At 41.6% G+C, this 24,701-nt stretch overlaps 2 protein-coding genes across 4 annotated transcripts in view; one reads left to right on the plus strand and one right to left on the minus strand.

Annotated features, from left to right (window-relative positions):
• Window positions 1-6,711, minus strand: part of nsd3 (nuclear receptor binding SET domain protein 3) — a 36,894-nt gene extending 30,183 nt beyond the window's left edge. For all 3 annotated transcript variants that reach the window (XM_063014225.1, XM_063014227.1, XM_063014224.1), the window contains exons 1-3: window positions 6,449-6,711; window positions 1,218-2,209; window positions 742-883 (exon numbers count right to left, since the gene is read on the minus strand). In XM_063014225.1, the coding sequence (XP_062870295.1) occupies window positions 742-883; window positions 1,218-2,165 (1,090 nt within the window). In that variant the 5' untranslated portion in view covers window positions 2,166-2,209; window positions 6,449-6,711. The remainder of the gene's footprint in view (window positions 1-741; window positions 884-1,217; window positions 2,210-6,448) is intronic.
• Window positions 6,712-11,295: 4,584 nt separating this feature from the next.
• letm2 (leucine zipper-EF-hand containing transmembrane protein 2) lies at window positions 11,296-24,111 on the plus strand. The gene is made up of 11 exons (XM_063014037.1): window positions 11,296-11,607; window positions 12,860-12,931; window positions 16,167-16,569; window positions 17,314-17,457; window positions 19,892-20,032; window positions 20,118-20,321; window positions 20,409-20,528; window positions 21,674-21,787; window positions 21,917-22,042; window positions 22,381-22,446; window positions 22,974-24,111. The coding sequence occupies exons 2-11, from the start codon at window positions 12,885-12,887 to the stop codon at window positions 23,025-23,027; spliced, it is 1,419 nt and encodes a 472-aa protein (XP_062870107.1). The 5' UTR covers window positions 11,296-11,607; window positions 12,860-12,884; the 3' UTR covers window positions 23,028-24,111.
• Window positions 24,112-24,701: the final 590 nt, after the last annotated feature.

Consider the following 24,701-nt stretch of genomic DNA (forward strand, 5'->3'; position numbering starts at 1 on the left):
ACCTCAGGGGTTAATGTAAGATAAATGTATAGATCACTGGAGTGTTATGAATTATGAGGGGTAAGGTTTGGTTGGTATCTTGATAGTTAATATAAAGAGCATTGTATAGAACACTGGGTGTTATGGGTAACAAGGGGGTGTGGTTTGGGCAGTACCTCAGGGATTAATGTAAAGGTAAATGTATAGAATACAGAGTATTATCGGTATTGAGGTTGAGGCTTGGGTGGTACCTTGAAGGTTAATATAAAGAGAAATGTATATTACACTGGGAGTTATGGGTAGTGAGAGGGTGAGGGTGGTACCTCAAGGGTCAATATATTGGGAAACGTATAGAACGGGGTATAGGGTGAGGTTTGTGTTGTACCTCAGGGAATGATATAAAGATAAATGTATAGAATACAGAGTATTATGGGTAGTCGGGGGGTGAGGGTGGTACATCAAGGGTTACTATATAAGGGTAAACACTGAGGAGTTATGGGTAATGAGGTTGAGGTTTGGGTGGTACCTTGAAGGTTAATATAAAGGGAAATGTATAGAACACTGGGGTGTCATGGGTAGTGAGCGGGTGAGTGTGGTACATCAGGGGTTAATATAAAGGGAAACGTATAGATCACAGGGTATTATGGGAAATAAGAGGATGAGAATTATGTGGTACCTCAGGGGTTGATGTAAAGACAAATGTAAAGAACACTGGGGTGTTATGAGGGGGTAATAAGGGGGTGAGGTGTGGGTGGTCGTTACCTCGGGTGTTGATACGGGTGTGGACTTTGAGCTGAGGGTCGGAGGAGACCATGCAGGGCCACCACGGGAACGTTCCTACTTTGGCCCACACCAGGTCCCCAATCTGGTACTCCATACACACGGGGGTCGAGGGCGTGTCCACCTGCCATCCACAGTCACAACAGGATCATCTCAAACCAGCTTCCTCACCAGTAACAACCAGTAACATGCACCATTTTAACCAGCACGCCATGCTGGAAAAGACCACTACCATCAGGATAGAGATGCTTTATTATACCGGTCATCAATCAGAATACACTCCCTCTGTAAGGGGCGAGAGGAACCCCAATACATCACACCTACTGAATTACTTACTGTTGGTGTCTGGCATTTAGGTCTGTACCGTTCTCTTGGTGTATCCCACACATACTGATCAGTTTAGCTGAACGAACCCCTAAACCTGAGCTAAACGAGGTTGATGAAGGTGGAACACTCACCCTGTACTCTTTAGTTTCCAGTTTGGGGATTTTGAGACTGGGGACGAGCTGCTGCTCCTGTACGACGGTCTGACCCTCACCGGGCTTGGCGTCCTGCTCCGTGAGTCCGGCGTGTCTCCCGTTTTTCTTTTTTCTCTTCTCCTTCTTGTGCTCGTTCCTCCTGGGCGAGTGCTGGAACTCGTGCAGAAGGTCTCCGCAGAGCGAGGACTCGAACAGCTCACGCCCGTTCTGGTACGTCTTTATGATCTTAATCTTGATCTCCGGAGAGTTCGTCTTTTTGGGGGTGACGGGCTCTGCGGCGGGTGCGTCCTGGACGGAGGGGGGAAGGGGAGGTGGAGAGGACGGGAGGATGAGAGGAGGTGGGGGGTAAACCGGGGCTAGGTGATGTGAGGAAGAGGAATGATGATGAGGATGATGAGGTAGGAGTTGAGGATTTGGAGGATGCTGCTGCTGCTGCTGCTGCTGTGGTTGCGGCTGATGTTGATGAGGTTGAGGAGGATGAGGTTGATGATGAAGATGCGAGTGAGGGTGAGGATGAGGAAGAGGAGGAGAGGAGACGTGAGACGAAGGTTTTTCCTGCACCACAGGCGACCTCAGGACCGTCCCCTCCCCTAACACCAGGCCGTGGTCGGGGTGATAGTTGCGGATGGCGCCGTAGCCGTTGGCAGAGCCGTTGGGGAACTGCGAGTACAGAGCGAACTTGGCAGGCTGTTCGTAGGTGCCGATTCCCGTTTGGTAGCCGTTGGCGACGACCCCGAGGTCGTCGGGAGGGTAGGGAAACCCCGGATCAAGGGGCGAATCGTAGGCAGACGGGCCGCCCTCGTCCCCGGGGTCGCTGATGGCATCATACACGTCGTCCTGTCTGATGTTGGCCGAGTCAATGAGCTGAGGAGGTTGTTGGATTGTGTTTCCCATGATCCCGTGCATGAAAGAGAAGGAGAAATCCATTGTTCTGCTCCAGCATCCTTAAGTTTCCCTTTTTCGTACAGGGTCTGAGGAGGGGAAGAGTCGTGTTAATGATCACTGCAACTCTTCTTTATCTCTGACTGAACAATTAATACACAAACGTTCTTGTTTAATGAGAAACCTTCTTTTTTATTTCTATTTATACATTCTCCCCCGTAATCTGCTGCTGCAGACCCTGACCGAGGGGGGCCGTACCTAAGACACGCCCCCTCTGACATGAGTGCAGTGCTGACCGCTTCTTTTCACCTGAATTAGGCAGGTTCACTCAGGGATCAGGCACTGCTCTCCATTATTCATCATCTCTGTGCAGCACCTCGACCAGCCAGCAGAGGCCGCCAGTACAGCAGTGATGAGGATTCTCAAGGACAGTAATAATGTTGTTACAGTGTATTTTGTACAGCTGTAATTTTGTTACAGTGTATTTTATACAGCTGTAATGTTGTTACAGTGTATTTTGTATGATTGTAGTGTTGTTACAGCGTACTTTGAACAGCTGTAATGTTGTTACAGTGTATTTTGTACAGCTGTAATGTTGTTACAGTGTATTTTGTATGATTGTAGTGTTGTTACAGCGTACTTTGAACAGCTGTAATGTTGTTACAATGTATTTTGTACAGTTACAGTGTATTTTGTTCAGTTACAGTGTATTTTATACAGCTGTGATGTTGTTACAGTGTATTTTGTATGATTGTAGTGTTGTTACAGCGTACTTTAAACAGCTGTAATGTTGTTACAATGTACTTTGTACCGTATAGTGTATTTTGTACAGCTGTAATGTTGTTACAGTGTATTTTGTATGATTGTAGTGTTGTTATAGCGTATTTTGAACAGTTGTAATGTTGTTACAGTGTATTTTGTATGATTGTAGTGTTGTTATAGCGTATTTTGAACAGCTGTAATGTTGTTCCGGTGTATTTTGTACCGTTATACTGTAGTGTATTTTGTTCAGCTGTAATGTTGTTCCGGTGTATTTTGTACCGTTATAGTGTATTTTGTACAGCTGTAATGTTGTTACGATGTATTATGTGCCATTACTAGGTTATTACAATGTATTTTGTACAGCTGTAATGTTGTTACAGTTAATTTTTGTGCAGCTGTAATGTTGTTACAATGCATTTTGTGCAGCTGTAATTTTGTTACAGTGTATTTCGTATGACTGTAGTGTTGTTACAGTGTATTTTGAACAGCTGTAATGTTGTTACAATGTATTTTGTGCAGTTGTAACATTGTTACAGTGTATTTTGTACAGTTGTAATGTTACAGTGTATTTTGTACATTTGTAATGTTGTTACAGTGTATTTTGTACAGCTGTAATGTTGTTACAATGTATTTTGTGCAGTTGTAACATTGTTACAGTGTATTTTGTACAGTTGTAATGTTACAGTGTATTTTGTACAGTTGTAATGCTACAGTGTATTATGTACAGTTGTAATGTTACAGTGTATTTTGTACATTTGTAATGTTGTTACAGTGTATTTTGGTTGTAATGTTAGTGTATTTTGTACAGCTGTAATGTTGTTACTGTGTTTTTATACAGTTGTAATGTTACAATGTATTTTATACAGTTGTAATGTTACAATGTATTTTATACAGTTGTAATGTTACAGTGTATTTTATACAGTTGTAATGTTACAATGTATTTTGTACAACTGTAATGTTGTTACGATGTATTATGTGCCATTACTAGGTTATTACAATGTATTTTGTACAGCTGTAATGTTGTTACAGTTAATTTTTGTGCAGCTGTAATGTTGTTACAATGCATTTTGTGCAGCTGTAATTTTGTTACAGTGTATTTTGTATGACTGTAGTGTTGTTACAGTGTATTTTGTGCAGTTGTAACATTGTTACAGTGTATTTTGAACAGCTGTAATGTTGTTACAATGTATTTTGTGCAGTTGTAACATTGTTACAGTGTATTTTGTACAGCTGTAATGTTACAGTGTATTTTGTACAGTTGTAATGTTACAGTGTATTTTGTACAGTTGTAATGTTACAGTGTATTTTGTACATTTGTAATGTTGTTACAATGTATTTTGTGCAGTTGTAACATTGTTACAGTGTATTTTGAACAGCTGTAATGTTGTTACAATGTATTTTGTGCAGTTGTAACATTGTTACAGTGTATTTTGTACAGTTGTAATGTTACAGTGTATTTTGTACAGTTGTAATGTTACAGTGTATTTTGTACATTTGTAATGTTGTTACAGTGTATTTTGTACAGCTGTAATGTTGTTACAATGTATTTTGTGCAGTTGTAACATTGTTACAGTGTATTTTGTACAGTTGTAATGTTACAGTGTATTTTGTACAGTTGTAACATTGTTACAGTGTATTTTGAACAGCTGTAATGTTGTTACAATGTATTTTTTGCAGTTGTAACATTGTTACAGTGTATTTTGTACAGTTGTAATGTTACAGTGTATTTTGTACAGTTGTAATGTTACAGTGTATTTTGTACAGTTGTAATGTTACAGTGTATTTTGTACATTTGTAATGTTGTTACAGTGTATTTTGTACAGCTGTAATGTTGTTACAATGTATTTTGTGCAGTTGTAACATTGTTACAGTGTATTTTGTACAGTTGTAATGTTACAGTGTATTTTGTACAGTTGTAATGTTGTTACAGTGTATTTTGTACATTTGTAATGTTGTTACAATGTATTTTGTGCAGTTGTAACATTTTTACAGTGTATTTTGTACAGTTGTAATGTTACAGTGTATTTTGTACAGTTGTAATGTTACAGTGTATTTTGTACAGTTGTAATGTTACAGTGTATTTTGTACATTTGTAATGTTGTTACAGTGTATTTTGGTTGTAATGTTAGTGTATTTTGTACAGCTGTAATGTTGTTACTGTGTTTTTATACAGTTGTAATGTTACAGTGTATTTTGTACAGTTGTAATGTTACAGTGTATTTTGTACAGTTGTAATGTTACAGTGTATTTTGTACATTTGTAATGTTGTTACTGTGTTTTTATACAGTTGTAATGTTACAGTGTATTTTGTACAGTTGTAATGTTACAATGTATTTTATACAGTTGTAATGTTACAGTGTATTTTATACAGTTGTAATGTTACAGTGTATTTTATACAGTTGTAATGTTACAGTGTATTTTGTACAGTTGTAATGTTACAGTGTATTTTATACAGTTGTAATGTTACAGTGTATTTTATACAGTTGTAATGTTACAGTGTATTTTATACAGTTGTAATGTTACAGTGTATTTTGTACAGTTGTAATGTTACAGTGTATTTTATACAGTTGTAATGTTACAGTGTATTTTGTACAGTTGTAATGTTACAGTGTATTTTATACAGTTGTAATGTTACAGTGTATTTTGTACAGTTGTAATGTTACAGTGTATTTTATACAGTTGTAATGTTACAATGTATTTTGTACAGTTGTAATGTTACAGTGTATTTTGTACAGTTGTAATGTTACAGTGTATTTTGTACAGTTGTAATGTTACAGTGTATTTTATACAGTTGTAATGTTACAATGTATTTTGTACAGTTGTAATGTTACAGTGTATTTTGTACAGTTGTAATGTTACAGTGTACATGCAGTGTAACATTGTATCGAACTTAATTGCAACATTGTTTGGTATCAGTGCTAATGCTAGCTGCTAGAGATTTCCTGGATGATATAATGTTATAGATTAAAGGCTGTAGCGCGTGTAGCTGTAATTTCTACACAGTTTATGAATAATAATTATGTTGTAATGTTGAATATTTCGGATGAATATGAATTTTGTAGATATTTCAGGTGAAATGAGCGAAATGAAGCGGCTCCCGTGATGCTTAAATGCTCGTGAAAAGACGTCGAAATGAAACTGGATGTTTATTAAGATTACGATTAAGATTGAGATTAAGACTAAGGTTAAGGTTAAGATTAAGGTTAAGATTGAGATTAAGATTAAGGTTAACATGTTTAATCGGATCGGTTTAGGTAGTGAATGAGGAGCTAAAGTAATCGGACGGAGGTGGAGGGAGAAGCTTCTCTCTTGCCCACCACACAGCGCCTTGTACAACATGTATGCCAGTCTGCGAGCCAACATGGCTGCCCTTTAAATCAAACTGGCCCGAATCGGTTTCTCACATTTCCGATTAAAGTTCGTTAGATCGTATCGGATCGAATAATCGGACCCAGCGCGGCTGCATTATTCACCCAGGCCGGCTGCGTTAATCATTAATCCCGCATTTATCCCCGGAACGAGCTGATCAGACAGCGAGGACAGGATGAGAATGAAAATGTCGGTACCTTCAGCGTTTCCCATTCTAAACAAATCCAGAGAATAAAACCAGATCCGGGGAGCAGAGCACAGATGTGTGGACGGAACCGAACCGAGGAGCCGCGGGCCGAGCTGTGGGTGCGAGCGGGACTCAGATCAGACCCGGATTAATCAGACAGGCCCGATGTTTCAGTGCAGATCGGAGTAATTTAGGCTCCCAGAGATCAGACTGAGCCTCGGCTCCTCTCTCTCCCGACCTGGGTGCAACAAAAGCCCCTCTGCACCCGCCGCAGTGTTGCCAGATTGGACCAAACCGGCTCACAACATCAAAGCCGTGAAAAAATATAAACACACCAATCAAATCTGTATTGGTATTGATCAGGATCGATTGATCAGATTCTCCACGTTAGATCAGACCGGTCGGGTTTGTCTGGTTTGATCAGCGTTGCCGTTTTGGTTCAGTCCGGGTTGCCAGATTGGACTAAACAGGGCTACTCGTCTGATCAAGCGCAAGCACAAAAACACACCATCCTTTCATCAATCCGACTTAATTAACACTGATTGATTGAAATAATCACACATGAGTGTACAAAATTTATATTTTTTTAAATAAACAACCTAATCGATCAGAGTCGCAGGACTGAAATGCTTTCTTCTTTCTTTCGTTTCTTAAAGCTGGTCACATTGCTCAATAGTACTGATTAATTTAAATATTATTTTTAATCAAAGCAATGCTGATCAAGTACGAAAGGGTCTAACAATGTTATTGATGACGTCGGGTTGCCAAATCAAGCATCAATTCGAAGCAAAACATCTGTACAATCAGAGACGTAAAATCGTTTCAGATTTATCCGGGTTGCCAGATTGGACCATCTAGGATTACACACTACAATTAATCAGGGTTAAACGATTATATTAATTAGGGTTGCCAGATACATTTCAAAGCCGACTGGTCAATCAGAGTGTGACCATTATACACAAATCATATCTGCATTTTATAATTGCTAATCAGCAACCATCAGGGTTTGGATTGTTCAGGGTTGCCAAATAAGATTGTGAGGGGTTTTAGATTTGATTTATCAAAAATGGGTTGCCAGGTACAATACGGGTTGTGTTGATTAATTTAATTAATTTGAATTGATTACACTTTACAGATATATTGGAAGAAATTCTGATCAAAGGCAATGACACAAACACTGAGCAATCAATCCTGTCCCGTTTGATCAGGCAAATTGGCAAAATGATTAAACTGAATAAAATTGATCAGGTTTACCCTCTTTATACATCATCCTGGATTTATTGAGGTGTCTTACTTGCTACAGTTGGGATGGTCAGGTTCAATAGATCAACTTTACTAGATTAACTTGCTTAAAATGACCAGATTTAATGACAGGTTGCCAGATTTAAATTAATTACCGTGAATGACCGTCCATGTTCAGTATGACTAAACTGCACCAAACAAGGATACTAAATTAAACTGATCATTGTACTTACAACTTGTGTATCCTGGTCAGGGTCACAGTGGGTCCAGTTGCCCTAAAATCACTGGGTCCAATGCAGTAACACCCCGGATAGGACGCCAATCCATTACAGGGCCTCACCAATCTCCCTCCTGTATGCACTTCACCTATCCATAGCACCACTGAGGATTTGAACCCTGGATCCCAACAGCAGCTGCGCCACTCGAGTGCCATTAAACTAATTATCCTGATTGGATAAATCGGATTCACCCAATGATAGCACAGCAAAGCAGGAATCCTGTAGAACTTGCTTAAATTCTTACATCCAGTCACTTTCTGTGGGGAGTTTAGCATGTTCACTCTATGTCTGTGTGGCTGTGCTACAGCTCTGTTCAGCTGGCATTCCTGCCATGTGCCCAGTGTCTCTAATGACCACTGACCAGCCTCATCTGTCACCTATTACTGAGACCATCGGTCCACTCTGCACAGATTAAACACATTGAATTAATGAATGCTGTCGGATTAAAGCAAAGCCAAAAATCCCCAATCATTCCAGTCAGGATGTGGAAGCTAAACTGGATTTATCTGATGGGATTAGGAGCCACTTTATTGGATTGCACAGATTAGGTGGTCAAGACCTGCTCTTCACTAAAATACACTATTTGGCCAAACGATGTCGTTAGATTGTTGGACATCCAATTCCAAAACCACTGGCAATAATTTAGAGTCCCACAAAAGGTTGTTATAAATAGTACCTAAAACACATTTAAATATATAGTTATGATCAATAAATTAATTCTCATGTCATTTTTATTGTTATTATACGAAAAAAAAAAAACGTAATCTAAAATATATTAGCTGTTACTAAGTAAAAAAAATATTCATAGTGAGATTGTTGTTATTCAATTAGTAATAATTATTTGGTTATTATTTTTATCATTAAAGGCACAATAATTTGCCTTTATTTTTCATTGTTATTACTGCTACATATATAATATTGTTTAATAATTGTAATAATAATTGCTGTTATCAACAATAATACAACAATAATAACAATAATTATAACAACAACAAAAATAATAATAATAATAATAATAAAATAATAACAACAACAATAATAATGAAAACAATAATAATTATATTAACAAAAACTATAATAATATTAACAATAATAATAATAATAATAATAATAATAAAATAATAATAATATTAACAAAAACAAAAACAATAATAATAAAAACAATAATAATAATAACAAAAACAATAATAAAAACAATAACAATAATAATAATAAAAACAATAGATAACAATAATAATACAAATAATAAAAACAACAATAAAAACAATAATAATAAACAATAATAATAATAATAATAAAAACGATAATAATAAACAACAATAATAATACAATAAGTAAGTAAGTAAGTAAATTTTATTTATAAAGCACTCTTAAAACAACTTACGTTGACCAAAGTGCTGTACATCGAATAAGCATACATAACACAACATTATATAAAAAAACAAAAAAAACAAAAAAAAATAAAAAAGTAAGAATAATACTAAGTAAGAATAATAATAATATACTAATAATAATATAATAATAATAATAATAATTTTGGGCGCTTTAAACAAGGTATTTATTAACCAGTGTATTACATTTATATATAGGGAGTCCCGGGGGGGGGGATATTTATTTACTACAGTAATAATGTATGTTTGTATTTATGATGTTTGTTCTGTAGCGTCACTCTGGAAACAAAACAGAACCGTCATGTACTGAAACCTCAGCCATTACTGTCGGAGTTGTAATGTGATACTGCGCTACAGAACAGCTGATCCCAGAACAGTTCGTACATTACCGCTCCACACCAACGCTGCTCTGGTTCTATGTGATAACTGTTCTCAGATCGGGTCGGGTCGTCGAAACTCCGTGGTAGTTATGCCCAGAGCGGTAGAGAGAACAGAGTGGCGACACTCCCATAGGGAACCGTTGGAAAGGGGGCGGGACATATTTTCTGTGCAGCTTCCGGGTTGTGGAGCTCTGTATAGTTCCAAACAACCCATAGAGCCTCATTCATTTCCACTACTTATCCAACATTTTTAGCTGTTTGTTGCTTTGTTTTAAAAAAAATAATGAATTTAATGTCATTAATATACTTAATACTGTTATTGTTTAGCATTTGCTCAGCACTAAATGTTACATGTTTATCTTAATTAATAGATATAACTGAATTTAGCTTAGTCAGCTAAGCTAAATTATTGACACGAGTCTTTTCACCTAAAATTGATTAATTAAAAGTTGATTAATCAAGAGTCTTGTTACAGAAATGATAATAAAACATCAGAGCCATAATAAATCATTATACTTTTACTTTCATACTTAAGTACATTTGAAGGTAAATTTAGTTTAGTACTTTAGTGGAGGTATTTTTACTTTTACTACTACTTTTACTGGAGTAATATTTTACCTTGGATATCTCTACTTCAACTCAGCTACATGGTTTGTGTACCTTGTCCACCACATACATTAGACAAAATGAACTAGTGCATATTAATTATGAATTAATTCATGTATTACATGTAGAAATAAATTATTACTTACTCATGAAATAGATGAATGAATGCTATGTCATGTACATGCACTATAATGTTAAAGGTGCGGTAGTGTGTTTATGAACCTGTTCATTTAGTGCAGGTAAACCTTATGAATCCAGCCACATGGCTTAGTGTTTAACCAAAATGATTATTATTATGAATCCTCAGGAAAGTGAAGGGAGATTAGTTTATGTAAAAAACAAAACATAAAAAACTGTTTAAACTACTTAATGATATCGCATTATGTAATGTATGCTAATATAATGTACTGTGTGTTAACAAGAACGACCTATTAAGTCATTATAAACATCAATCTTCCACTTCATATACAAAATTGACATTAAAGCAGATGCAGTAAATGTAAAGGCAGGTGAAAATACCCAGAAATTGTACAAATGTTTATTATTTACTGTTTAATATTTCATTTACTGCTGCCTGTCCCATATGAGAACATGACAGTGCTGGGTTTGTTTGGAACTATCGGAGGGTTACATGAACCACGTGACCGCGTGGCGGCGAGATCAAGGAGTGTCGCAACTCTCTCTATCTACGGCTCTGGTTATGCCTAGAGTGTACACTCGTTCGTCGCGTGTTCATTTGCAGAGATCTGATTGGCTACCGTCGATTATAGTTTTGCTCGACGTGTTTTTATTGGTTGATTTTCTTGTCACTCATTCCGCGCTGCTCATAGTGGCTTTGAGAATTTCTCGAACAGCTGGATTGCTATTCGTCCCTCAGATGCGCGAATCAACCTCTCATTGGTCCAATTTTCTGTCAATCATAATTCCGTTCCACCCTCATCCGGGTCTCAGAGCGGCTTGGCTGTTTGGTGTGTGGAGTCTGAGGGGAGAGTTCGGGGGGATTTCAGCTTCTCTCCTCCAGTTCCGATTAAACTCCGGATTAAACCCAAATCTCTGGATTTAAACTCACACAGATTCAGACTAATTGTTCGGGAGTACCTGGAGGTCGTGAATGGCTCTGATTGATTTGAGAGAATTGTGTTTTTGTGCCTTTTTCTCCTCGCCGAAGAAGAAATTTGACCCCCGTTACAGTGAAACTCCATTTTGCCGTGAGAACACTCACACATCTGCTTAACAACACTTCAGCACAGAGGACACAGACGCTGTGTAAAGGTAGACTTTATAATATGTGTTTAAATGTGTATTCGCCTCTAATCAACGCGTTTAAACAGGTTGGGTTGAGAACGGTTTTGACAGACGTGTGTATCAGCGAACTATGGTTCGTTTGGCTGTGTTTAAAACAGCTCCGCGCTCCCTATGTAGTGCACTACGTAAGCGCAATCTAGCGCACCACACACTCCCTATCTAGTGCACTACTCATGGTAACGACTGGGAAATGATATTAGTATTTACATAGATAAGTGGATATTGGTTGTAAACAGCTTTCCTTCCATTGCAGTCATTTCTGCTACTGTTCTTTGGCTGCAGCTGAATTATTGGATCATTATGGCTTTCTGATGGATCAGAAATATACAGACAGAGGCTTAGATGATTAATCTTGTTGTGTATGTTCTGTAAAGTCACTTAACAGTCCCCCAGTACTGGTTATAAATGAATAAGCAGGTAACTTCTCTGTGTCCATATAAATAGAGTTTGCCTGACTGCAGATTTTAGAACGCAGGTCATGGATTGTGTGGAATGTCATTTGTTGGCATTTGTGAACACATTTAGGTCCTAAGATCATCTGGACATGTCATTCTGTGAGTACAAATTACATGGAACAGTGGTCTCTCTGTGCCAAGGTTGGTTCCTGAAAATCAGTCTGGATGGCTGGATGTTTAGGTGCAGTCTAGGAGCTAAGATGATCAGGTTTGCTGTAAATCGGGCGCTGCGGAAACACAGCTGTGCTGCCGACCGGCTGGGCGCCCAGACAGACAGGATTGGCCGTGTTTGAGGGAGGACGGTCAAACGGGTCAGCCTGGATGGATGATCTGACAGCACACGTGATCGTCTGTGGCTCTCCTTGGTCAGGATGGGAATCCAACACTGCAGAGGACGTTACGTTGGGGAATTGGATACGACAAGGCAATGCGAGGCCTGAGCCATGAGCACAGCAGGCTCTTTTCTCACTTCTGGGAGACATGTGGATGGAATTGACTGTTCCTGGAAGTCGGCCATAAACTACAGGTGCCAGTCTTGTTTGGCATCGCTTCATCATGGGGGGGGGGGGGGGGGGGGGGTGTTATAATTTTAGCAGCAGAACTCCGAGGGCCTCATGTGCCCCTTTAGTTATTTGGGTCAGTAGGAGTGGGAGTACTGGGAGTTCTTACCTTGTTGGAAGTAAAAGTGAAAGCCAGACGCTGAGCTGAGTGTTCAGAAATGTTTTGCTGCTGTTGTACTGAACCGGTTTGTATTGTTTTGGCAGGTCGGAGCTCGGGTTCGATCCCATCATGGCGGTGTTCGGCTCACAGGTGCTGATCGCGGTGACCAGATCCAGGTGAGAAAATATGACCTGTTTTTGCTTTTGTTTACACTGCTTTGTTTTCTTAAAGTTTGTGCTGATTTCCTTTCATTAAGATCTTTCTAATTTAGGTTCTAAACCAATTTTAATGAAATGATCTGTTACGTTCGGTCATATAAATACATTTTTATTATTTTACCCCTCAATCTGATCATTCCTACCCAAATCCATGTTGTGTATTGCAATTCCACTGCTGCTTGATCTCGAGCTCTCGGGCTTCAATCTCGGCTCTGCTATCGACCGGCCGGGCACCTACGCAGACACACGATTCCTCAGCACTGGTGTAAGTGCGTCCTCTGCTGGCCGGTCGAGGCGCCTGCACACGGGGTGGCTGATCGTGGATGGCAGTGCGCGGTTCTCTGGACACGATACCGCACTCTGTGGCCGGGGGGAAAGAAGCGATCGGTGGCTGTGTAAGCGGTCAGGTGCGCCTGACCCTTGGTCCTCCTTAATCAGGGGTGAGGGTGGCAACTAGGGCTGGGTATCGCCACTAATTTCCTGGATCGATTCGATTTCGATTCAGCACATTTAGGCATATTTGAGTTACATGAACAGGTTTTGTTTAAATATGTGCAGATGTTCAGAGAACGAATGTGATAATTGTACAAAGAACACTCATTATTACAAATATTTCTGTATTTTGTTTACATAAATAATTAATCCAAAACAGAAAACAGTAACATTCATTTTTTATTATTATTTTATATGTCTGACACGCTACAACAGTGTAAATGTAATGTAAACATACACCTGGCTGTTGAACAGCTTATACCAAGTTTACACGACACGACACTCTGATTAACACCGGGTCACTGTAATGTTCACACTACACCACTGATGGGCGATGGGGGGTTTTACATCATCTATCACCAGGGGGAATCACAGGCGAGCTTCTCTGCTCTCCAAAACTACGTTCTGTCACGAAAACACACGAGAGAAGTGATGAAAGGTTTAATGATACCACGTCCAAACATGCACATTAACAACACTGTGTTCCAAATTATTATGCAAATAATATTTTCTCAGATTTTCCAAAATTACCTATATGAATTGCAGTCATTGTAATTTTTTAGTCATCAACTATTAGAGTACAATTGAAAGGTTTTTGAACAAACTGCCAATGATAACAGTATATTTTTAAAAAAATAAAACACTCAAAATGCACTCAAAATGCATGTTCCAAATTATTATGCACAGCAGAGTTTTCAACCTTTTCATTTTTATAAAGAACAAAAAAATGGTCATTTGTGAAATTATAAGCATTAGCAGGTTATTACAAACTGAAATCAAACAGTTTTCAAGTCAAAACTTTATTCTAGGTGATGTTACATTTGCACATAGGACCCCTTGTTCGAAAGGAGCTTCTGAACTCTCTCGTCCATTGAATTTGTCAGGTTTTGGATGGTATCTGCTTCAATTGTTTTGCATGAGGACAGAATACCCTCCCAGAGCTGTTGCTTAGATGTGAACTGCCTCCCGCCATCATAGACACTCCTTTTGATGATGCTCCAGAGGTTCTCAATGGGGTTGAGGTCAGGGGAGCATGGGGGCCACACCATAAGTTTGTCCCCTGTTATGCCCATAGCAGCCAGAGATGCAGATGTGTTCTTTGCAGCATGAGACGGTGCATTATCATGCATGAAAATGATCTTGCTGCGGAATGCACGGTTCTTCTTCTTGAACCATGGCAGGAAGTGCTGTTTGAGAAACTCCACATACATTATGGAGGTCATCTTTACCCCTTCAGGGATCCTAAAGGGGCCGACAATCTCTCTCCCCATGATTCCAGCCCGAAACATTACTCCACCTCCTCCTTGTTGGCGCCGTAGCCTCGTTTGCATGGGGTGTCCATCGACCAGCCATCCTCCACTCCATCCATCTGGACCATCTAGCGTTGCACGGCACTCATCGGTGAACAAAACAGTTTTGAAGTCAGTCTTCGTGTATCGTTTGGCCCACTGGAGCCGTTTCTGCTTGTGTGCAGTGGATAGAGGAGGTCGACAGGATGGCTTACGCACAGCTGCAAACCTCTGAAGGACCCTGCATCTTGTTGTTCGGGGAACGTTGGAGGCACCAGCAGTTTCAAAAACTTGTCTGCTGCTATGACGAGGCATTTTTGCAGCTGCTCTTTTAACCTGACGTAATTGCCTGTTGGAAAGAGTCCTCGATCTTCCCTTATCAGCACGCACACGTGTGTGCTCTGAATCAGCTACATACTTCTTGATTGTGCGATGATCACGATGAAGTGTCTTGGCAATGTTGATTGTAGTCATGCCTTGACCTAAACACTCCACAATTTGTTGCTTCTCAGCAGCCGACACATCCTTTTTCTTTCCCATTTTGGCTGAAAATGTAGCTGCTTAATAATGTGGGACAGCCTTCTTAAGTAGTCTTGCCTTTAATTGGACACACCTGCCAAACTAATTAGCACAGGTGTCTGCAATTGCTTTCAGTGATATAAAGAGCCCTGACACACATCACCATCAATGAGTTTAACTGACAAACAAAAAAATTCTTACCTTATCACTCCTAAACACTTTTTGCATAATAATTTGGAACACAGTGAAGTAGCCAGAGATGAAAGTTTGTGCGCCGATGAAATAAATGAATCTGAGTGGATTTGGCAACACGAGCAGCATGGCTCGTTCTGTAGTGAGTTGGAGGTTAATAAATATTTAGTTTTGTAGAGAACGATCAGGTCAGAAATACTGTAAAACTCGTGTGTGTGCTGATGTATTCTGATAGAAACTATATTGCGCTCCACCACCTGTTTACAACCTCGCCCCCGTGTTTCCCCTCGCTGTTCCTCACATCGATCGAGAGCCGAGTTCTGATGGCAGAGCGAACACCGAGTTCCTCCCGGATCCAGCACCGACCCGTCAGAGATGAAAGGACCCGTCAGTGCTAGGAGTTGTGTAGTGGTCAGAACCTGAGCTTCTGCCATGCTGGACTGATGTGCAGGTCAGATCTCGTTACATGAAAGAACACTGGCTGGTCAGGCGAGATTAAAGGGGGGTAACAGATCTCCGTGTGCACCGTAGCACTGAAAGGCGGGCAAACCGTCTTCACTTGCCCCCCCTCTCTTTAGCACCCATGTCCTGCTCGTCTGCTACCGGGTGCATCCACTCTCTGACCAGCGTAAGCGTGTTATTAGCGTGTTATGTGCCGCTTGGCTTCTCCTAACATGTATTCTCTCTCCTCTCCACCCCAGGGGTTCGTACCTGCTCTCCAAGCGTCACGGCTGTTTCCCCCTCTCCTCCTCCTGCACCCGTTACCGCTCCCAGCTCCCAGGTCTAACCAGGCCCGTCTACCCTCACCTCCCCGGCCCCGCCCGCCCTCGGACGCATCACGCTTCCGCTCGGACGCTCCACTCCTCCCGCTCCCGGCTGCAGGAGGTGAAAAGCACCCCCGCGCAGGGCGAACAGGCGAAGGCGGGCGTGGTCCCCGATGCCGGTAAAGCCGCGGCTCGTAGGTCTGTAGGGCAGAGGGTTCTGGACGAGCTGAAGCACTACTACCACGGCTTCAGGCTGCTGGGGATCGATACCGATATCGCCGGGCGCATGGTGTGGAGGCTGCTGCACGGGCAACAGCTGACCCGCCGGGAGAGGAGGAGGGTACGTACCTGCGCACGCCGCGTGACCACAAGTATACGGACACCTCTGAATCCAGAGTAATGCCCATGGTCTTGGTATGGACGAAGTTGAAGGAATTTATTTAACGCTATCGGGTAAAACTGTGGGGGTAACTAATTTCCAACAACTGCCAAAAGTATTCAGACCCTTTATTTAGTACTTTAGCACCTTTAGCAGCAATTATAGCTTCATGTTTTATTGAGTGCGTGCGACCCTACAAGCTTTGCACGCCTGGATTTAGGCGCTTTATCCCATTCTTCATGGCAGATCCTCTCCGGCTCCGAGTTGTTTCGACTGTTGCGGCTTGTCTTGTGTGAGGCATAAATAAAGGAGTGCTATTCAGAAACAGAAACAACAGTTAGTCATTGACTATCCTCTATTCCGGGGTTTTCCAGAGTCAAAAAAATGGGTCGCAGGGAAGACATAATAAAAAAAATAAACCGATGTTAATTTCAGCTACATTAAAACAAAATGAACTTGACTACACGACTGCCACCTTGTGGAGGCTTTACGTTACACCTTGTAAACCACAGTGGGACCAGATCACCACCGGTTTTGTTTTTCGCAGTAAAAACCCTGCTCTGTTCTACATAGCTAACCTAGGGATTACCCACAATCCTCAGCTGCACAGTTTACATTTTTTACCAGATTATTATCTGTGATCAGTTTGCTCGATGTCTGGATCAGTCCAGGTGTGATTAATCTCTCCCCTCCGCCCCGCTGTAGCTGATGAGGACGTGCGCAGACCTGTTTCGCCTCGTCCCCTTCATGGTCTTCATCATCGTTCCCTTCATGGAGTTCCTGCTCCCGGTCTTCCTCAAGCTCTTCCCCGAGATGCTGCCCTCCACCTTCGAGACCGAGTCCAAGAAGGTAAATTAGCTTCGGATACGCCACACTAGGGCTGGGTGGTATATCGCAGGTGTCCGTGTATTACACAACGTTGATAATGACCGAATGTGTTATATCGGGCATGCATCGGATACACGCGTTATCGTCCGAGTACGTTTAAAGCAGCACAGAAGATCCGGCGGGCGCACGCGCACACACACACACACACACACGCACAGTTTCACCGTCTTGCTGTGAAGAACCCCGAAGAACCGCCCGCAGTGTTTACAAATAAATAACTAATGACTCAACCAAAAGCGAAGCGCTACTAAAAAACAGGGGCAAATTGTGGCGCGCACAGGCTAGGGAGGGGAGACCGGACTATGTGGGCGGGGTCTTCAAACGCCGTGTAAGGACCCTGATTGGCAGATAGAGAGGCGCCTGTGCAGAGTGCGTGGGTGATAAAGGGTTCGGCTAAGGGCTGAGCGCGGGTCGGAGGAGGCGTGAGCAGCAATACACCCCCCCTCACCTACAATCAGGGATCCACCAGCAGGGGGAGACAAACTGAGTACGATCAATTGGGGAGAAAATGCATAAACAATGACCAACTGTGTGGAAAATGAGTTGGTTTGAAGATGTTTTAACATTATACACCGTTTACATTTTCATTATATCCTGAACTTTGACCTTTCCCGTGATTCGTAGCTGAAGCCGGTTTTTGACTTCCGCTTACAGTGTTTACGTTCTGAACGACAGAAGTAGTGGTCATTCGTAACTGTTTTTTTGTTTTTAACAAACGCTCGGTGGTTGAATAGTAAGTGTAGAGCGACTGTCTATGTATGCATGTTGTTAGACGAGTGCACTGTGTACCCTTATTCCCTCCTCTCGGTGTGTTGTTGGAACGCGCCCTGCCCTGCTCACTCGCATGTTCTGCGTCTCTCTGCAAGCTGATGCTCCGAACAATAAAGCAGTTTATTTTTTTAGTTAGAACCGAGTCCTGTCTTCATTCCTAGCACTCGACAGTAAGGACGTTGTAAGAAGCTGTGGTGAGCGTGTTCTGACCGTGCCCCACCCTTCCGCGCTTACAGAGTGGGTAGATGACGTGAGGTTAGCTATACTGATAATAGTGAACCATTTCGTCTGTTCCGAAGCTGTAGACGGTGAGGAGCTACGGAAGTATAAAAGCACATGCGTGGGTAATGCTGAGGGAGAGTGGAGTAGTGGAGACGGTGGGTTGCTCGTGCATTGCAGGGTTATGGTAGGGATGAGCCGAGGAACATTCTAACTGCTGTGAAACGTTGGAAATAATAAACGATGTATAACGACTAATTTGTTGATTGTTTTTTACTTCTATAACAGTGTATACTGTACTTGGTTCATGAGTGGATGTAAAGCAGGAAAGTGGAGCTAAAGGGACAGAATAAAACGTGTTGCGTTGTTTAATTTACTAAAACAATGAACTGGGAACAACAAACAGGGTATTTACACCCTTGGACAAGCCGAGTCTGTCTGGGTGTCCGGATTTAATTGATATTTGTCTAATTTCTGCAACGCTCTCTAAAATTTTGGACTGTACGAAGTGAAACTGCATTATACGATATTATAAATTTTTTATTATTATTTAATTAATAAATATTATTATATTATGGAATGTAACGCGTAAGGCGCAGGGCACGGACAGCGTTTACGAATCCGCTGGTGTTCAAAGCACGAACTTTCCAACAACAGCTTCAATTTCTCCGAGTCGTTGTGGCACCCGAGAGCCCGAGCTCACATCTGGACCATGCAGTCCTCACCAAAAGTAGTTTAATAATGTTGTAGTTAGTACTACAGCAAATCTAACGCGACCGGAAACGAAAAACCGGCAGACGGAAATAGGGAGGCGTCATGGCAGCCCCAACTGGGTTGCCTGGAAAATCGTGGATTGAATATCGCCACTTCTTCTCTAAAGCATATCGAGATGTGAGTTTTTCACTCGTATGGCCCTTTTTCCTCCCAGTTTGGTGGTTTCTGATGAGGAGAGGCGCAGACTTTGTTCAGGTTGTGGTGGGAGAGTTGCGGGGGAAGGAGGCAGGGATGCGGGGGAGGGTCGCGGGGGAGGCAAGGACACATGGAAGGGTGAAAAGGATGCTGGGGAATGGGGGGGGAGGCGTCATCTTCCCCCGATCGTTAATCATCTTCCACCAGTCGTGCTTCTCTCACATGCTCAGAGTGCAGCATGAACTGGATGGTTGTCGTTTCAGTTGTAGCTAGTACTAGTAATCAGAGGGTTGCTGGTTCAAGCCCCACCAAAACCAAGTTGCCACTGTTCTGGGGCCCCTGGGCAAGGCTCTCAACCCTCAATTGCTCAAACAGCGTAAAAGCGTCTGCTTAATGCCGTAAATGTTTAACATTTCATACAATGATACCTGGGCATCGGTGGCCCCGGTCTGAAGGAGGAACAGTTAGTAACCGTGTGCTGTCTGTTCTCCTGCAGGAGGAGAAACAGAAGAAAGGTCTGGCCGCTAAACTGGAGCTGGCCAAGTTCCTTCAGGAGACCATCGCCGAGATGGCGTGCAGGAACAAAGCGGCGGCGGGCGGAGACCAGACGCAGCAGTTCTCCACCTACGTCCAGCAGGTGAGAAGCTCCAGCAGGTCGTCACCCTGCTCCTGTGTGTTCCCTCCTGAGCTCGTGCTTCATACGGATCCGTCTCCTCCTGCAGGTCAGACACACGGGTGAGCAGCCCAGCACCCAGGACATCGTCCGGTTCTCCAAGCTGTTCGAGGACGAGCTGACGCTGGAGCACCTGGAGCGCCCCCAGCTGGTGGCTCTGTGTAAGCTGCTGGAGCTGCAGCCCATCGGCACCAACAACCTGCTGAGGTTCCAGCTCATGATGCAGCTGCGAACCATCAAGTCCGACGATGAGGTGAGAACGCTGTAGTGCTGCAGGGTGTTCTGGGTAAATTCCTTCTCGGTTCTCCTGTAGCCCTGAACCGTGTGGTTGCTCCTGTAGATGATCGCTGGAGAAGGTGTTGCAGCGATGAGCGCTAACGAGCTCCAGGCCGCCTGTAGGAGTCGTGGAATGAGATCTCTGGGCCTGACCGCAGATCAGCTCCGTCAACAGCTCCAGCAGGTACACACACACACACACACACACACACACACACACACACACACACACACACACACACACACACACACACACACACACACACAGACAGCGTGGAGGGGGAGTAAAGACTGCTGCTGCTGTAAGGAGCTCCGGGTTCAGTGCTGATGTCTACCAGTGTTACACTACAGCGTGAGGCTCAGCAATAAATAAAACCAGTACAGCTGTATAAACCCGTATAAACCAGTATAACTGTATAAAGCAGTGTACACCAGTATAACTGTATAAAGCAGTGTACACCAGTATAACTGTATAAAGCAGTGTACACCAGTATAACTGTATAAAGCAGTGTACACCAGTATAACTGTATAAAGCAGTGTACACCAGTATAACTGTATAAAGCAGTGTACACCAGTATAACTGTTCAAACCAGTACAAACTAGTATAAACCTGTATAAATGTGTAAAGCAGTACAAAACAGCTAGTCTTTATAAACCAGTTTAAATGTATTAAACCAGTCTAACTGTATAAACCAACATAAACCAGTATAACTGTAAAAACCACTATAACTGTTTAAGCCAGTATGAGTGTATAAACCAGTATAACTGTTTAAGCCAGTATAACTGTATAAACCAGTATAACTGTAAAGCACAGTATAAACCAGTATAAGCGTATTAACCAGTATAAGTCTATAAACCAGTATTAGTAGTATAACTGTATAAAGCAGAATACATGTATAAGTGTATAAACCAGTATAACTGTATAGCACATAATAAACCAGTATAAACCAGTATACATGTATAAACCAGTATAACTGTATAAACCAATATAACTGTATAAAGCAGAATACCTGTGTAAGTGTATAAACAAGTATAACTGTATAGCACATAAACCAGTATAAACCAGTATACATGTATAAACCAGTATAACTGTATATTACATTATAAACCAGTATAACTGTATAGCACATAATAAACCAGTATAACTGTATAGCACATAATAAACCAGTATAACTGTATAAACCAATATGAACCAGTTTAACTGTATAAACCAGTATAAATGTATAAATCAGTATGTTCTGTTCTGAAACCCATCTCATTGTGTGTGTGCGTGTGTGTGTGTGTGTGTGCGCGTGCGCGTGTGTGTGTGTGTGTGTGTGTGTGTTGCAGTGGTTGGATCTGCACCTGAACGAGAACGTTCCTCCATCCTTGCTGCTGCTCTCCAGAGCCATGTACCTGACAGATCTCAAACCCCCCGTCATCCCCCCCGTACCCCAACTGCAGGTACACGCTCATACTGGACTACACTACTACTCCCCTAATCCCATCATTTACTTTAGAGTATAGCTCAACACTGTGTGTGTGTGTGTGTGTGTGTCTGTGTGTCTGTGTGTGTGTGTGTGTGTGTAACAGAAAGCTCCAGTGGAGAGTGAAGCTCCAGAGAAACCCCTCTCCTCCTCCTCCTCCTCCTCCTCCTCCTCCTCCTCCTCCTCAGTGGAAATGCTGGCTGATTCTGCTCCCATCACTAAAGACAGGAAGGTTGGTGGCATTAAAGTGCTTTATACATGAAACGGAACCTAACTGAGTACCAGAACCCTCGAGAACCCTCCGAAATCCAACACCAGGGGAAGAACCGACTAACCTCAGCTACCTTCACACGTCTCGGAGAGGAACAGGGGTACAGGGGTGGTAAGAGGTCCCACTGAGGGGTGCAGATGTGTCCAGGCGTACAGCGTCTCATCAGTGCGCTTCACATCAACACCCCTGTGTTCTGTGTTTAATGTGATCAGTGAAACGTAGTGAAGGTAGCACTGATGTGGAACTGTAATGTTTTATACGGCTGTATCCAAACACTGTGTGTGTGTGTGTGTGTTTAGTCGGAGGAATTGGTGGACAAGCAGCGAGACTTGGACATGCCATCACCCGAGGCTCAGTTAATCCACGTAAGTGTGTGTGTGTGTGTGTGTGTGTGTGTGTGTGTGTGTGTGTGTGTGTTTGTTTCCTCTGACTCTGATTAATCTGATTAATCTGATCTCTCCTCTGGTTAATTGACTCGTTAAGGAACCTGATTGGATCAGACCTGATGTACTGCTGTAAGACTTTGATCATTAAGTTGATTGAAATGGTGGGGCTTGAACCAGCGATCATCTGATTACTAGTCCGGTACCTTAACCACTAGGCTACGGCTTGCTCTAATCAACCATCCTGCCAGTAGAGGGCGCAAATGCAGCAACAACAAGGAACCCGTTCGAACCCCCAAAACAGACACAGCCATCTGAGTATGAGATTCGAACCAGGGACCAGATTTAGACTGTGTTTGTGTGTGTGTGTGTGTGGGTGTGTGTGTGGGTGTGTGTGTGGGTGTGTGTGTGTGTGTGTGGGTGTGTGTGGGTGTGTGTGTGTGGTTTGAGACACAGCCAGCCAGGTGGTTTGGGACACAGCCTTTAATACTCATGTGTTTGTGTTTCAGGCTAAAGAAGCAGAAATGGCTCAGAAATCCAAAGTCAGCGCTAACGGACTCTGATCCATCACGGTCGTCCTCTTCCTCACTTTACCTTCCACTCCTGCCTGAGACTGGACTCTCTCACTCCCTGTTACTGGCCGCTCGGTGCTCCCGGAGCTCTTGGATGTGTCCGCTTCTCTCTGGGCTCAGGAACCTGCCATGTTTTTGTTTGTTAGTCGGATCTTATTGTGTACATTTTGTAAATAAACTGTAAAATATAACTGCCATGTTATGAAGTATATTATATTGTGGACGCCCGGCTGTGTCGAAAGCTAAGAAGGGCCTTGCTCAGGGGCCCAACAGTGTCTATAATGGGGTTTAAACCAGCAGATTTCTGATTACTGATTCCAGTACCTTGAATTAGAAGCCACTTGTCTATATTTTATTGCATGTTCCCCTGATTTAGTCATATTCCGGGTTCATACGGAGATCCGTATGGCGCACGGAGGGTCGCGCACCTTATCTTCGTTATCCCCAGACTCATCGATCAGCCAGCAGAGGGCGTAACTGCAGCAGCTCTGGCATTTTTACCCTCCCCTGGGCGACCCAGTCACTGTCTGTATGGGCACCCCGACAGGCCGTTAGCAGCTTTCATCCAAACAAATAACCTCCAGAAAAATGAGAGATCTGTTTTAATGATGCTCGAGGGTACCAGGATGTGACCAGGATCTAATAGATCCCTCACCAGGGATCTGGGTTAGGGTTAGGTGGTCCTAATGTTTTGGCTAGTAAGTAGATGAAATGGCTGCTCAGAACCGAGTGGACTCTCTGAAAGGTTGGGATATGTTAGGATTTATCATGTGGGACGTCCCACCACACGTCCTGAGGTGCAGCAGCAGCTGGAGAACATGCTGAACATCTGGAGCGTGGATCTTCAGCAGAAGAAGAATGTCGGGTATCATGTGAGGCACCCTGGGGTTCGAGAGCCTTTAAATCGACGCCTTCAAAACCTGAAACCCCAAACTGAGCCGCTCTCGAACCTCCAAATAAATAAATAAAAACAAACAAAATGTTTAATTTTAACTGTAATAAACAGTCGATGAATAAACCTGTAACTACTGCTAAATTATTTTATTATAAATAAATCAGTTCTGCTTTCTGTAAATCTGACTCCTGTTTCTGATCTACAGGAACCAACGGAACAATAAGATATAATAATAATAATCGTAATTATATTTATAATAATTATTGTAATAATATTAACAATAATAGTAATGACAATACTATTTAATAATATTTAAAATATGTATAATAATAATATAATAAAATAATAATGATAATATAATGATAATATAATAATGATAATAACAATGACAATTATAATAATAATAATAATAACGATAATAATAATAATGTAATAATAGAAAATAATATAATAGTATTAATATGATAATAATATAATAATCACATTATTAACTAATAATAACCACAACTATAATATTCATAATACATTAATAATTATAACAATGATAAACCGTAATTATATTATTATATATTATTATATAAATATTATTTTATAAAAACTTAAAAAATAAAAAACTTAATAAAATAATAAAAGAATGACAATAATTATAATAATAAATTAATAATAAATATAATAAACAATTATAAAAACAGTACCAATCTATAATGTGATTATGACTCTAAAGAAATAATAAGAAAAATGCCAATAATAAAAAATACAAAGATAATAAT

The sequence above is a fragment of the Trichomycterus rosablanca genome, chromosome 18, assembly GCF_030014385.1.
Source record: "Trichomycterus rosablanca isolate fTriRos1 chromosome 18, fTriRos1.hap1, whole genome shotgun sequence".
NCBI classification, from domain to species: Eukaryota; Metazoa; Chordata; class Actinopteri; order Siluriformes; family Trichomycteridae; genus Trichomycterus; species Trichomycterus rosablanca.

Excerpts from the sequence above, each read along its gene's own strand:
- letm2 (XM_063014037.1), top strand. The coding sequence starts at position 12,885 with ATGGCGGTGTTCGGCTCACAGGTGCTGATCGCGGTGACCAGATCCAG. Across the intron at positions 12,932-16,166 it reads ATCGCGGTGACCAGATCCAG|GGGTTCGTACCTGCTCTCCA; the intron begins GTGAGAAAATAT and ends TCTCCACCCCAG. Across the intron at positions 20,322-20,408 it reads CCATCAAGTCCGACGATGAG|ATGATCGCTGGAGAAGGTGT; the intron begins GTGAGAACGCTG and ends TTGCTCCTGTAG.